Consider the following 14751-nt stretch of genomic DNA (forward strand, 5'->3'; position numbering starts at 1 on the left):
AACTGCAGCGCAGCACCCAAAAGCTCTTTATCCTCCCAGTAGCCTTCCCCTGGAAGCGTGGCACGAAAAAAGAAGCAGAGATACTCTCTTATGTTCTTCACCTCTCACTCCTAACCGATACATTTCCAAGGGCATCAATTTAGCTCCCACTCCGTCTTACAATAAATTGCAAAATTTTTGCATTCAGTAGTTATCCAGGAAGGTGTTGATAAGAGAAGTGAATAAAGAGGCTTTTTGATTCTCCATTCTCCACCTGCAGGCCTTTCAATGTAAGAGGAAAGAAGTGTCTGCCTGTAAGGAAGGGGGAAAATCAAGGGAATTCCCACAATCATAGAAAGCATTTCCCAGTCCTACCTCAAAGCTTTGTGCTGGCTTTCTGCTAGTAATGGTATATTACTGCTTGTACAAGAGGCAGATAAAGCATCTCTTCAAGCCTTATACTTCCTCGCACACCTGTTGCCAAAGAACTTAGAACCACCAAAAGCCTCTCTTCTGTGATGGATGAAAGCAAAGACTCAGTGATTTCTGCAAAATCCTTCCAATAGGAAACTGCATGGAAGTATCCCCTTTCTTTGGTAGCAATACCTTTTCTGTACCCAAAGCAAACCTATGCACCTACCTGTGAAGTGCAGCAAAGATAAGAAAACTACAGAAGCAACTATCCAGCTGTATCCAGTGAAAGGTTAATCAAAGCAAGGTCAAGGAAGCCATCTCAACTATCATTTCAATCTCTTTGTGTCACTTAATGATAGCTCCTGGGACATGGCTGTCTCCTGAACTTGCTAAGCATTTAACTTAATGGTTTATTACAATCAACATAAACATGATGAACTGTGTGCATCAGACAGCATGACAAATAAATTGAGACACAAGAGGGAATTTAAGGACACCTCAGCTGTCCACCAAATGTCAATGTTTCTCTATACATACGAAGCAAAACTAACTGCCAAGCAAGTCTTACCAGAATGACACTTAAGGCAAAAGCAGTAATGCTATCTTTATTAGACTTTCCCTTCATCACAAGCCATGTTTTTTCACCAAAGCCTTGGTGAGAAGATTCTGCTAGCTTCCCAGTTTCCCAACCCAGCTTTTTCAAGGCAAGAGAAAATGCAGTACATGACCTTTCCTTCTCTGGCCTGGGTTCCCTTCATCCCTTCCTATCTTCCTTGACTTTTGGCGACCATTAATGTTGCATCTTTCTTGATTACTTAGCATGCTTGCTTTCAACCTTAAAATCTCCTTTTCACGAAACTCATTTATGAAGTTTTAGACTTTGGCCTCTACCTCTCCTATAAGTCCTTTTCCCCCCCTTTCTGAGCTTTGTCTTGGTATACAACTTATATAATGCAGTGATGATGTTTAGCACCCAAACACTTTCAAAGGCTCAATCCTTCCCTCCCTCTCTGTTTCAGCTCCTACTTTCACTATTAATTCCACTACCAGAGCTGAGGCGGTCCCCAAAATCAATAAAAAATCTACGATAACCATCTTCCTATTCATCCCTATCTTTCCACCCCTCCTTGGGAACCTTCACCCTCACTCCCCCACCATTAATCTCTAACCTTTGTTGTTTGCTCTTCACTGGTCTTCAGTTTTTGTTGTTACTTATAAACTAAACATACTAAACATTATTTGCAGCATGGTGTCTTGTTTTTACCATTTATCTGGACCACAACTGTGGCAAATCCCTGTGGGAAGTATCCCCGACAGCAATGGACAATCGCAAGAGCGGCATGTTTATTTTTAATTAGGAGCTGGAGACAACACTTTAAATGATATATTAAAAACAATGAAGTTCACTCTGATCAAGTCCCTTTCAAAGCTTTTTTTGAACAACCTGTATTTTTATTCCTAACTTCGACACTGAATCCAGAAAACTGCATTCAGAAGGCAATAAAATAACTTAGTACTCCACTGTGACCATCATACTGGGATCATTTCCCATGAAAGAGACCATAGAAAACCATACTGCATTTTACTGCACTGGCCTATCCTACGAAGACATCTCTTCCCCCACTAATGCAAAACTTCAGTGCTTAACAGTCAGGTTCGAGTTCCCATAGCAGTTACACATACCAGGGAATTTTATATTCAGCTGTAAGGTTTCCTCACTCTGATCATTTATTCCATGCTTGAATTTGCTCAGTATTAACCTTGCACAAGAAGATTCACTGAGCTCATGCAGTCCCTACAATAAGGGGATTCTGAGATGAAGTCTCAAAGAAAGCTGAGCCAGTACGTCTGAAAAAAATCAATCAGATCCCTGAAACCACAATACTGAAGTGATTAGCATCACCGCATCGTCAGCTCTTCCCCAACATACCCGTTTTCATCATTTGACTGTGCAAGTGCTGAGCCCCTTCCTCTTCTGAGATGACAAAGAAGTTGAAGCTTTATTTGCTGGGCAGGATGTGTCCATCAAGCACCTCATGTGGGGAAATAGCAGCCAGGTGATCAACCTGTCTGAGGTCATAAAACTCACTTGTCTCGTTTACTAACTGGTCTAAACACCGAACCCCTGTCTTGCATAAAAGGCCTTTTGCTGGGAAGGTTAGTGTTTACGCCTCTCCTTTTCCACTGTATAACCTAAATTCACAGCTAGAAACACCAGAAGTTCTATCCCCATTTAGAAACTGCTGGGTTTTGATGGCCAATTTAAGACACTTCACACAAGGTACATGACTTGGGAGGGATAGTTACAGAACCTGCAGGTTTTGGGAAGCTTCTTACTGGTTCCAAACAAGGAATGAAGATAAACGAAGTCAGTCACCATGGGTGTAGTTATAGCAACAAATTCTTCATCAGCAAAGCATCCTGAAGAAGTTCCCTTCTCCTCAGCTGGTCATTCCTCCTCCTGCAATATTCCATCAACTCCTGTATGCAGCTGTACCAATTAAATTGCTGGAAGAAATGGAGGGGGGGGGAAGGACTGACACACACCACTCTAATTACTAAATATTTTAAAATAAGCCCCCCCCCCCCCATTTGGATTTTGTTGTTGGCTTTGTTTTGTTTTTCCCAATCAGCCTATTTTAAATTGGACTGGTGAACTAGTTCATTTTGTGGCCACGTTAATCACGGCACTGGCACAGCAGAGAGAACAGAGAAAGAATAAGGGCAGGACTTCTTAAACCAGTTTTGCCACCAGAGAAACTGTAGCCTGGAACTGTATTCCACCTAACCCTCAACACATATACAGACTGGTAAGAAGAAAATGGGCAAGGCTTTTCCTGTGCTTGCATCATTTGTCTAAAGGCTAGACAGAGTTAAAGTGCCTCCTAATTACTGCCCCAAAGGCATGTGGAGTTATTCCTTGTAAAGATGAGCTTTTACTAAGGTACAACATTGTAGGCATGCAGCAGTCCCTCCCCATCAGCTTAATGGGAAGCTCCAGGCTACACAGCTCTTCACCACCCCTCAGCCTTTAATACAGTTTTTCAGTGCATAAATTGAATGTCCTCATCAGCTGTGTTTTCCCACATTATCACCTCAGGCCATAGAAATGTAAAATAATCCATCCAATAAGTACTCCTTCATACACAAATTAAGGGCTGCCACAGGAACAGAGCTGGGACTTGTTCCGGTGCTTCCCAGAGTAAGACTGATGAGAATCTTACAGAAATTGTTTAGATTCAGTTTGGCTGGGAAATCCCACAATCACATCAAAGCAGCTGCATACAGTAATATGAGTCCCTCATATCCCAGAGAGTGTACCAGGTAACACCTGAAACAGCCAGTAACAACCCTACACAGAAAGGCATGTCAAACTAACAGCTTTCAGTCTCTTAGGACACCTGAGAATGACAACGTTATACAGGCACAAACATACTTTACTCACTAAGGCCCAGGTTCAGAAAAACATGACCATTGAGGGTAGCACTGAAACTAATGCCTAACTGTAACAACATCCTCCAGTTCCCATGAGTCCAAGTTCTACATTACAGACCCAGACATCTGCTAAATTCTTCCTTAGGTCAATAAACATCTTGTCTGCTTGTTTCAATAATTCCAGGGTATCTGAAAGCAACTCTCAATAGCACTTCAGTGATATTGCTTCAAAGGACAGCAAAAACTTCAGCACCTCTCCTTCTCCTCATTTTGAGGTCAGCTGCTTCTGCTGGCACCAATATTACACTGTTTCATGCAGATTTCTGCCCAAGTGCTAATTTGGTACATGTGCCCAGATGACAGGCTGACCAAGTACTCAAAGCTTCAGCTATCACAGAAATCGGAGCTAAAAAGAGGTCTGTGAGATCCATGCAGCCACTTGCTGCATGTCCAGCACAGAACCATGCAGTTCTCAAGGCATCTGGCCGGGTCTGGCTTAGTCCTGTGAAGAGTTGTGACTGCTTCACTTGACATGTAAGGCCACACCAGCACCCATCCTGACTGAAATTATTCAGCAGCTTCAAGGACAGCAAAACAATCCAGAGACTCTTCTTTTGTTTTATGAATAAATGAATACTGACTTTGTAAGTGGATGGCTTCACCCATCTTCAGTTTTTGCCATCATAATTTAGAGTGCAGTCATTGTCCATGATTTAAACCATCAAGTTACAGTTCCAGCTTAAACAAACAGCTAGCTACTGCTGAAAAAGTGGTTGCCTTTTTCTCCTAACTCCCTCTCACCAGATCATTCCACAGGTCACTTCAACTCTAACGCGGCAGAAATCTGTCCAGCTCATTTTGCCAGATTAGTTTGCTATCACTGTAGCAAGCTAAAATGGATCAGCAAGGAGTCTGCTGGAAACTGAAGTTCGCCTAAAAAGTGGGAGCACAAAACTGAGAGCAGAGCAGGGGAGCAAGGAAACGGGAGTGGCAACTCCCTCTTTTCTTCTGCAATGAACTGTTAGGTCATCTCACTGTTTCTGAAGGAAATACACTCTTGGTCTCAACAGTTTTACACCATCCCAGCATTAGCAAAAATAGTTGTTAAAGATGTCATATTCTGCAACAGGTGAAAAGAGAATGTGGACAGAAAAGCCTAGAAGAAACACAGGCATCATAAGCGTGTAGCTACCCAGGAACTGGTCTGGATAATAGCTGAATTCTGCCAAGCTCGTAAAATTTCCTTAGAGTCGCTTGTGATATTTCCCCCCCGCTCTCTTTCTGCTCCTAACACTGGAGCAAGTCTGTTCTACATTCTTTAAACGCCTGTTCCCTGACTGAGTTTACAGCATAAGTCTGATAGATAGCTGGGCAACCGTGATTCAGGCTGTGATAGGAGAGCAGGAACAAGAGGGTGACAAAACTATTTAAGCTGCAGGGATACCTAAAAATGCATAAGGAAATTTGCAAGTACCTAGGTGCTTCAACTACCTTCTAGTTGAAAGTTGCTGTATCTAGAATTGCCAAATCACTTTCCTCAAATCTTAGCCATAAAGGATCAGACTAGACCTGAACAGCTTAAGTAGAGCTGGCTTTGCCTCTGGGCATAAGATGAGATGACCTCTGAAGGTCTGTCCCAGCACCATTTTCTATGATTCTACAACTAAAGATGATGATGCAGTGTTCATATGCAGGAATGCTCAAAATCCCCAGTCAAGGTTGAAGGCAACGTTGTGCTAAATACCACACATGCACATGTGTTTCCCTGTAATACGGACACGCTTTGAAATAGGCCTATGTCTACAGCCCTTGTAGTCAACAACTTGGGTCATTCCTATTGGGTTATCTCATCAAGCACTGGTTACACTCCTGGCACTCTAGTCCGCAGACTCCAAACTAAGCTCCTGAAAAGAGATTTGCAATTACTGTACTGAGAGTGATTCTAAAGACATTTTACAGGAAAAATTTTCAATGAGAACAGAGTAATTTCCTGTTCAAGAAGCTAGACAGAGAAAGACCATGCCTGTGTATGTGCAGGCAATGAGCCTCAGAGAATTTGAAGGAGTACCCAGAAGATGGGTCACAAGTTCAAGGTGACCGCAATGAGGAACAGCTGCTGGCTGTGCACCCTTCAGCAGCAGGTGTACCCAGGCCCCAGAGGTTTAAGTCAGCTCTGCCAGTGACCAACAGACTTACAAGACCATCTGTCTGGGCACAAACTGCACACAGCCTTCCCAGTTTCACTGCCCAGATCTTCACCATACACAGACAATACAGGGCTTGTTATGGATTAGCTAATGAGCAACTGTTTAAACCAATAGACGGTTCTAGTTCTCCTGCGCTTATTATCTGGATCCTACATGAATGAGAATACTGCCTTTTCTTCTAGCTGTAATATTGCCTTTTATGATCAAGCAGCTTTCCTTCACTTTGGGGCAGCCCTTAAGGCACTAGAACATGGAAAGGTTATGTTGTATTGTACCAGTTTTGCTTAAGAGATGTATAGGGATACTTTAATAAAGTTTTGTTAAATTATATTTCATACATGCCCTCCAGCAATAAGGCGAGACTTAAAGAGATTTCATGTGATAGGTTTTGCTTACTTGCAAATAGAAATAAGAAAGCTCCTTTTCTCCTATGCCAGGTCTCCACACAATTTGCATATTGACACTTAGCAGCTTCCTCTATGTACGTGCACCCCCTTGTTGATAAGCGCTATCACCCTTCTCTACCCAGTGTCTGACTACTCAACAGAAGACAAATTCTGAGAAGCATTCCTAGTATTTATCCTGAAGTTTGCTCTTCCTGTTTCAGACCTGAGAAAGGGCCTCTGTGTCCATCAGTCTAATAAACTTATTCATGTCATAAAACCATAGACAGTATAAATCATAATACTAACAAATTTGGGAAAAAATTGCAGATATTTACAGTGGAAAGCCATATTTGGTCACCACCTAATGCCCACTGTTCTCTCTTTCCTGTGTAAAACCATAGTACATCTAATCTAGAATCCACCTCTCATTCATACAACACACGCACATATGTGCACCATTCCTTGGGACAAGTTTTGCAGATACATTCCTTATAGTTTTGTCTGATACAATTTTAAAAGCCCCCAACAACAGCATTTCCATTCTAACTCCTCACAGAAGAGAGATTCCTCAGCACTGAGCACTATGCTGTCACAAAGCTTCTGCTGATATCCATCCTATATTCCTTCTTTCTCTCCCATTAATCCTAGTCATGCTCACATGTTCCACATAAAATCCCTCTCCCTCCTAAATGTTAACACCCTTCAAATATTTTTAGACTGTTATTATGTGTCCCCCCACCCTCCACCTTTCAGTCATCGCTTAGCCAAGCTATGTATATTTAGCTACTTTAATCTTTCCTCCTAAATCAGTCCCTTCAACTCCCAGAGCTCAGTGTTAAGTCTGGTATGCTTGTTGCTCTTCTCAGAACTCACGCCATGTTTTTGAGATCTTTCTGGTAATGTGTTCACAAAAAAGTGTCCAGAAGAGAGCTTTACATGCACTTGTTTTAAAGAAAAAAGAAACCCAAGCCAGTGGACATTATTAATTTTAATTTTCCATGTCTGATTTTGTTTCCAGGTTTTGAATTCAATCTGAAATTTTAAATATAAATAAATTGGTTTTATATTTAAGAGCAGATTAGCAACCATAAATATTAGGATCCAATTGTGAAAGAATGCCGTGTTTCTAAAACTGTAAAAAACCACCAAGGCTCTATTACTAAACTTTTTGGAAAACAACTGAAAATGTGTAGTTATCCATAAGGACAGCAGAAGCAAAATAATGACTTTGCAACAAGCGAAAAGGCTGACAAATGAAATTGAAATAGTCTCTCAGATACAAGGCAGAGAAATGGATACAGCTACAAAGCATAAAGCTGATTTATTAAACCAGAAATCAGTTAAACTGGTGTGTTATTTACAATGCAAAAAAACCAGAACAAGTGCCTTGCTGATAATATACCACTACAGATCAACTCTATCATGGAGAATTACTAAATGTTTGAAATTTAGAAATTAAGAAGCCAGAGAAGAGCCAAAAGGGTAATGCAATGTTGCTAATGAAGGAAGTTATTTGAACACACAAAACCTCGTGGCTGCAGACATACACAGTGAGAAAAACATAATCCTACACAACACGCTTGGTTTTAAGCCTGACAGATAAAAGTGGGACTACAAAGCTGCTAAAAACCAAGAGGCAGGAAAAAGTATGTAACCTTTGTTGAAACAACAGAATAAAACCCCCCAAAAGTAGTCACAATAATTTTGATAACATGTAATACACAAAAAACCCCTACTATTATATTTCTGTTCAGTACTAAGCACGTTAAGGAAGGATGTGACAGCCAGTACTATTAACTCTATTAATTACAACAGCAAGCAGTTTCCTGGTTGATTGGCATTTCAAAAGCTGTTAATTCCTCAATATTCGGGAAATGCTTGGAAGAATATTTCTTTTTAGGTTTACATGAAAAAAAAAAACAGTTAAACTGGCATACAGTTTAACAAGAAGAACCCTAAACTTGGCATACAAAGCAGATAGAAGGAAAAACCTGACAAACTCCAGCAGAAGTTGAACCTGCTGCAAATGTCTCCAGAAATCTGGCTTCATCTAGTCAACAAGGAACTAGAACCACACAAAAGTGAAACAAAACTTTGTTATTGAGCAACTCCAAAAACGTCACACCTACCGCCAGGAAAAGAGGAGAGGAGGGAAAAGCCTCCATCCTGACCGATTGTCCACACAACTATGTTTTGTCCGTCTTCTAGTGTTTAAAATGGGAGATTCAATTTTGTTACCAAAACTGTGGGATAAAAGGGTTGTTCTAAGGTTCACTAGGTCACAATAATGTAAGGGATAGGAACTGCAGAAGAATCTCTCAGAGGAATATCACAACTGAAATCCAAATTTTGCAATTACGTGGGCCAGACAGTTTTGTGTACACTGAGCATATTCTCAGCATGTTCCAATTCCTTTGACTGAAACATCGTCAGGTGAGATTCTAAACTAGATACAGAAAAAAGCGTTTGAAGACTGACACCTTGAAAGTTTTCATATTTATAATAGCTGCCATGCTTCTTCCTCCCCTCAAGGAGAAGTGTTTATCATAGAATCACAGAATAGTATGAGTTGGAAGGGACCTTAAAGATCACCTAGTCCCACCCCCCTGCCATGGGCAGGGACACCTTCCACTAGCCCAGGTTGCTCAAAGCCCTGTCCAACCTGGCCTTGGACACTGCCAGGGAGGGGGCAGCCACAGCTTCTCTGGGCAACCTGTGCCAGTGTCTCAGCACCCTCACAGTAAAGAATTTCTTCCTTATATCTAATCTAAATCTACCCTCTTTCCGTTTAAAACTGTTACCCCTCGTGCTATCCCTACACTCCCTGATAAAGAGCCCCTCCCACCTTTCCTATAGGCCCCCTTTTAAGTACTGGAAGGCTGCTATAAGGTCTCCCTGGAGCCTTCTCTTCTCCAGGCTGAACAACCCCAACTCTCTCAGTCTGTCCTCATAAGGGAGGTGCTCCAGCCCCGCAATCATGTTCATGGCCTCCTCTGGACCTGCTTGAGCAGGTCCATGTCCTTCTTCTGTTGGAGGCCCCAGAGCTGGACACAGCACTGCAGGTGGGGTCTCACAAGAGCAGAGTAGAGGGGGAAAATCCCCTCCCTCAACCTGCTGGTCACACTCCTCTTGATGCAGCCCAGGACACAGTTGGCTTTCTGGGCTGTGAGTGCACATTGCTGGCTCATAGTCAGTTTTCCATCCATTAATACTACCAAGTCCTTCTCCGCAGGGCTGCTCTCCATCCACTCATCACCCAGCCCGTATTTGCGTGGGATTGCCTCAACCATGTGCAGGACCATACACTTGGCCTTGTTGAACTTCATGAGTTCACCTCTCCAGCCTGTCCAGGTCCCTCTGGATGGCACATCCCTTCCCTCCAGCGTGTCGACCGCACCACACAGCTTGGTGTCATCACCAAATTTGCTGAGGGTGCACTCGATCCCACTGTCTGTGTCACCAACAAAGATGTTAAACAGCACTGGTCCAACACCGACCCCTGAGGAACCCCACTCGTCACTGCTCTCCACTTGGACGTGGAGCTGTTGATCACAACTCTTTGAGTGTGACCATGCAGCCAGTTCCTTATCCACCGAGTGGTCCATTCATCAAATCCATGTCTCTCCAATTTAGACAAGGATGTTGTGTGGCACAGTGTCAAAAGCTTTGCACAAGTTGCACTACCCTTATCCACCAACACTGTAACCCCATTGTAGAAGGCCATCAAACTAGTCAGTGATGACTTGCCCTTAGTGAGGTTGGCTGTCACCAATCACCTCCTTGTTTTCCACGTGCCCTAACATATTTTCCAGGAGGATCTGCTCCATGTTCTTGCCAAGCACAGAGGGAAGACTGACTGGCCTATAGTTCCCTGGATCTTCTTTTTTAACCCTTTTAAAAATGGGGGTTATTTTACCCCTTTTCCAATCACCAGGAACTTTGCTGGACTGCCACAACTTCTCAAATATGATGGATAGTGGCTTAGTCACTTCATCCGCCAGTTCCCCCAGGACCCGCAGGTGCATGTCATCAAGTTCCATGGACTTGTGCACCTTCGGGTTCCTTACATGGTCTCGAACCTGATCTCCTACAGTGGGTTGTTCTTCATTCTCCCAGTCCCCACCTTTACCTTCTGCATCTTGGGCAGTGTGGCTGGAGGACTTGCCGGTGAAGACTGAGGCAAAAAAGTCATGGAGTACCTCAGCCTTCTCCATATCCTGGGTAACAGGTCTCCTTTTTCCTTCCAGAGAGGGCCCACATATTCCCTAGTTTATGAACTGGGACAGGCAGTGCATGTTTTGTTCTTATTTGGGTTTATTGGTTTGCTTTTCAGTTTTACTGACTTTCTGAGGTCAGGAAAATCATTAACTGATAACATATCCTTTGAGATGAAAGCAACATCCTGCAAATTTACCTAGTTACTACAGAACAGGGGTGGGAGGCATCACCTGTGACTTGGTAATTTTCAGCATCAGACTGACCTTTTATGCCAGCTTAATTGATATTGAATGCTCAAGTCTTTGCAGTTCACTGTCTGCTCCGGGTTTTAACTAGTAACATGGTTAATCATCCTTCTTCCATCAGCCTCTGATCTTCGGACATCTTTAGGTATTTCCTATCAGCCATATCAGGGCTTTGACTCACCAGTCTGGGAGATACATGACTGCCCCCAGGCTTTCTGCCCCACCCTGCTCAGCACAGAAATGGCCGAGCTGTTTGTAAACTAGCTACTAACAGCCACCAATTCTAGCTCCTCTTACAAAAAGGTGCTCCAAGCCAGATGTTTGCATAGAGGAAGGGAACACTGGACAACTAAGGCAGTAGCTCATTTCTTACAAGCTCTTACTTCCTCACTGACAAATCAAGGCTCCAGCAGTGTTTTGTCAAAATAAGCATCACTTTGCTAGTTACTATTGTTTATTTCTCTGTCCTCAGTAGTGTTGGGAGACCTTGCTCTATTTACAATCTCCATGCAAATCACACGCAAGTGCTAAGCTTTTTCCCTCTCCTTTCTCTAGACCAGTACTGAAGATGCCAGGAGATACTGACTCTAGCACTGAACCCTGTGATTGCTTATTTGGTATGAACGCTACAAATATTATTTCTCCCATGGAAAAACATAATTAGAAAACGTGAGACAGATTTATAATGCTGTACCCCCATAGTATTCTAGCAGGCAACACTTACAAAATTACCCTGCAGGACCTTAGTGGTACCAGTAAGTTAGTGGTGCCCTGGACTCGCTGCTTCTAATGTCAACACAATGATTAGGAGAAAAGATAGCATCTCATATCAGACAAGACAGCTTTTCCTGCCTTAAGCAGGTGGTGAGCTGAGACTGCTGGAAAGGACAGTGAGGGCTTGTACCCGAAGCAGTGTTGTGGTATGAGCTTATTCTGTCAGAATGCTGCCTCCAGTAATGGAACATGTCTAGGAAGGAAAAAGATAATGAAAGAAAAGAAGGCAGCAAAGGCATCAAGACACAGATCATCAATGTACAGAGAGGAGCTTGGCTGACTTTTGGGTGAAGTAGGAATCATGTTCACTCGACAGTCAACAGTGTCATCTAAAGAGCTGTAAGCAGCAAGCCAACTCTGGAGAGCGCCAGGGAACATGAGCATGAGTCCTGTGTATGGGCTGAAACACACCTTTCTGTGCAACTTTAAATGTATTCAAACAAAGCAGTGCAAGTTCTTCATATTGGCTTGGTGCACTTTAGCTTAGTCAACGTGTTTGCTGGCAAAAGCTACTAACTCTAAACTCATAATTGGTTGCCTCACAACAGGTGAGAAGTATATAAATTGCACATAGAAGAGACCCTGGGACCTGGAACATTGTGCCCAAAAGAACAGTACCAGACCACCCGCTCCTCAGCGGGAACAATGAAATGGTTCCACTTTTGTCAAGGCAAAGGGGCATATACAGTTGTCTCTAACACCTCGCCCCTTGGTCCAGTGAGGTCTGTGCAAGTCGGTCACGGGACAGCTGAACAACCGTCCCGCAGAGGCAGGGCCAGCTCCACATAGAGCTTGTCCTGTTCTGTGAGCTGGCTCGTAAGCGGTGAAGATGAAATCAGGGACTATATTTATTCTCTCTGCCCGGTCATATCTTTCTATAGATCCCAGGCTGTGCCCTGCTTCCTTGGCATGGATCCTGGAGACTAGTAAGCAAAGGAGGGCATAAATCAGTGCCTCGAGTTCTGTCAGGAGCACACTGAACCAAATATTCACGCTGGGAACAGGTGCACTGAAGGCAAGCAGGGACACTGTCCCATTTGGAGTAGTGGGGGAGGGCTTGCAGGAAAGCTGTTCATTTCTCCCAGAGCCTAGTCTAAACTTTCCACCCTGCGAGGGGATTATTTACCTTCTTCAGCTCACCAGTGCAGTTAACTAGAGACTTTCCACTTAACACCAGTCCATGCTAGGTCAGGCCCAGCTAAGACTCATTGGTTTCTGTAGTCCATTCTACTTCACTTTTGCTCTCACTCTTATTTCTTCTCTGACATATTCACTCCAAAGCTGAAGAATTTCAGGGACTGTGGAGAATGATTAGTAAATGAAGACAGTCTTAAAACACAACTGTAATTTTTCAGCAGTAATTTTAAAAGTCACCTGTCATCAAAACTAGTGCAGACTTAGAGCAGCAAGGAGCATGTCACTAATCTATGCTTAATAACCATGGGGTGGATTTTCAAGTAATATTTTAGTTTGAATAACACTTTTAAGCAAGCATTGCTTCTGAAATAAGCAGTCCTACCCTCACCTCAACCATGGCTGTTCATTCCCACTCATCATCCCTTCTCTAAGTACCAGCACAAGCAGCTGTGCAGCAAAGCAAATCAAGGGGCATATGAGAATTAAAGTTAACTTTTTCCCCCTTTCTGGCTGTGTTAGTTTTAAGCTGGATCAGTTCCATGGTTGGTTCCATAGCACAACCACAAAAATGTTTGTGCCAGCACACAGCAGGAATTGATGTCTACATAGGAATATTGACACTTGCTGAGCCTCAGGGTGATCAGCCTTACTCAACATGTATTGCTCTGTACAGGTACAATGATGTATGCACCCAGTAAAATCACCCTTTGTAGATAAGGCCCCACCCATGCCCCCATTGTGAGAGGGATCTATTCCCTAGCTCAGGGAACAATGGCCCGATGGGTGGACAGAAACCTGAAGAATGACTTGTGAAGTGCTTTGTGTGAAGCTTCAGGGCATGGTGCTCCCTGGCTGGGGACTGCAAAGACACACAGATTCCAATGTAAAGGAAAAAAGGCAAGCACTGACTGGGTAGGAAGAGGACTGCCTTCCATAAGGTGAGAAACAGTTTTAACACCTTGGGACTTTTAACTAAATATTGCGCACTCTCGGGTTTTGCTTTGCTGTCTAGTCACAGAAGTGCCAGGCGGCTTCTTCCAATACTGAGCTAGAGAATTGAGACCAGACCAGCTTTTTTGTGGACAAAATCAAGAGAGACATTTTAGCTGTGGAATAGGTCAAAAATCCAATTCAAAATTGTGTCTACCACCTAAAAAGCTGACACCTACTGCAGCTGCAAGCCAGTACTTCTCTGCATCCAGGGCTGGGTATCTAGCTAGCTAGCTGAGAAGAACCCGCAGATGAAAGACATTCATGCCAGGCCTATAAGAAGGAGAAGTACAATGAAAGGGAGCAGCCAGAGAGGTCTTTTTTCTGTCCTTCTTAAGATCTGAAAAGCATAGCTAGTTAACAAACTGTAGGTGTTTGCACACCACCAGCAGAACCATTCAGGGGTTCAGGGACTGAACTTCTGCCCTTTAGCACCAGAGTCGCAGACCTTTACCTGTTAGGATAACAAGAATGTTGGAGACAGCGACAACAGATGCCATAAAAGATAGACTTAGTCACACTATGAAGCCATTATATGATATCGATCCAAAGATTAGCTCAGTAGCATGCCCAACTCTGGGATCTACCTTATTGATGCTCTCCAGAAAAAGCCATCTATAATTCTTTCTGACTTGTGAGTGTTAAAATCTTCTCTGATTTTCCTAAATACAACTTGAAGTGGCCAACTACATCAACTTGGGAACGCCCAAGAGACTAGAGTTCATTCAGAACATCATTTGGTACAAGACAAGTGGCCTGCACAGGGCAGGGCAGGCTGCCTGGCGTGTTGTGTGTGCCCTTTCTTTCTCCTTACCATACATCTTGCCTTCGTCTGACAAGATAATCTTCCGCCGTCCACATGGTGGGTAGATGGCTAGCGCTTCCTGGAAGCTCTGCTCAATGTCCGGACTCCACACACCCTCAGCGTCATTGTCAATGGGTTTGTCCAAGGCCTCGCTGCCCCCT

At 43.3% G+C, this 14751-nt stretch overlaps 1 protein-coding gene across 1 annotated transcript in view; it reads right to left on the reverse strand.

Annotated features, from left to right (window-relative positions):
• Positions 1-14736, reverse strand: part of TEAD4 (TEA domain transcription factor 4) — a 45944-nt gene extending 31208 nt beyond the window's left edge. The window contains exon 1 of the mRNA XM_074871949.1: positions 14600-14736. Coding sequence (XP_074728050.1) covers positions 14600-14606 — 7 coding nt within the window. The 5' untranslated portion in view covers positions 14607-14736. The remainder of the gene's footprint in view (positions 1-14599) is intronic.
• Between the last annotated feature and the right edge of the window lie 15 nt (positions 14737-14751).

The sequence above is a fragment of the Strix uralensis genome, chromosome 5, assembly GCF_047716275.1.
Source record: "Strix uralensis isolate ZFMK-TIS-50842 chromosome 5, bStrUra1, whole genome shotgun sequence".
Classification (NCBI taxonomy): domain Eukaryota; kingdom Metazoa; phylum Chordata; class Aves; order Strigiformes; family Strigidae; genus Strix; species Strix uralensis.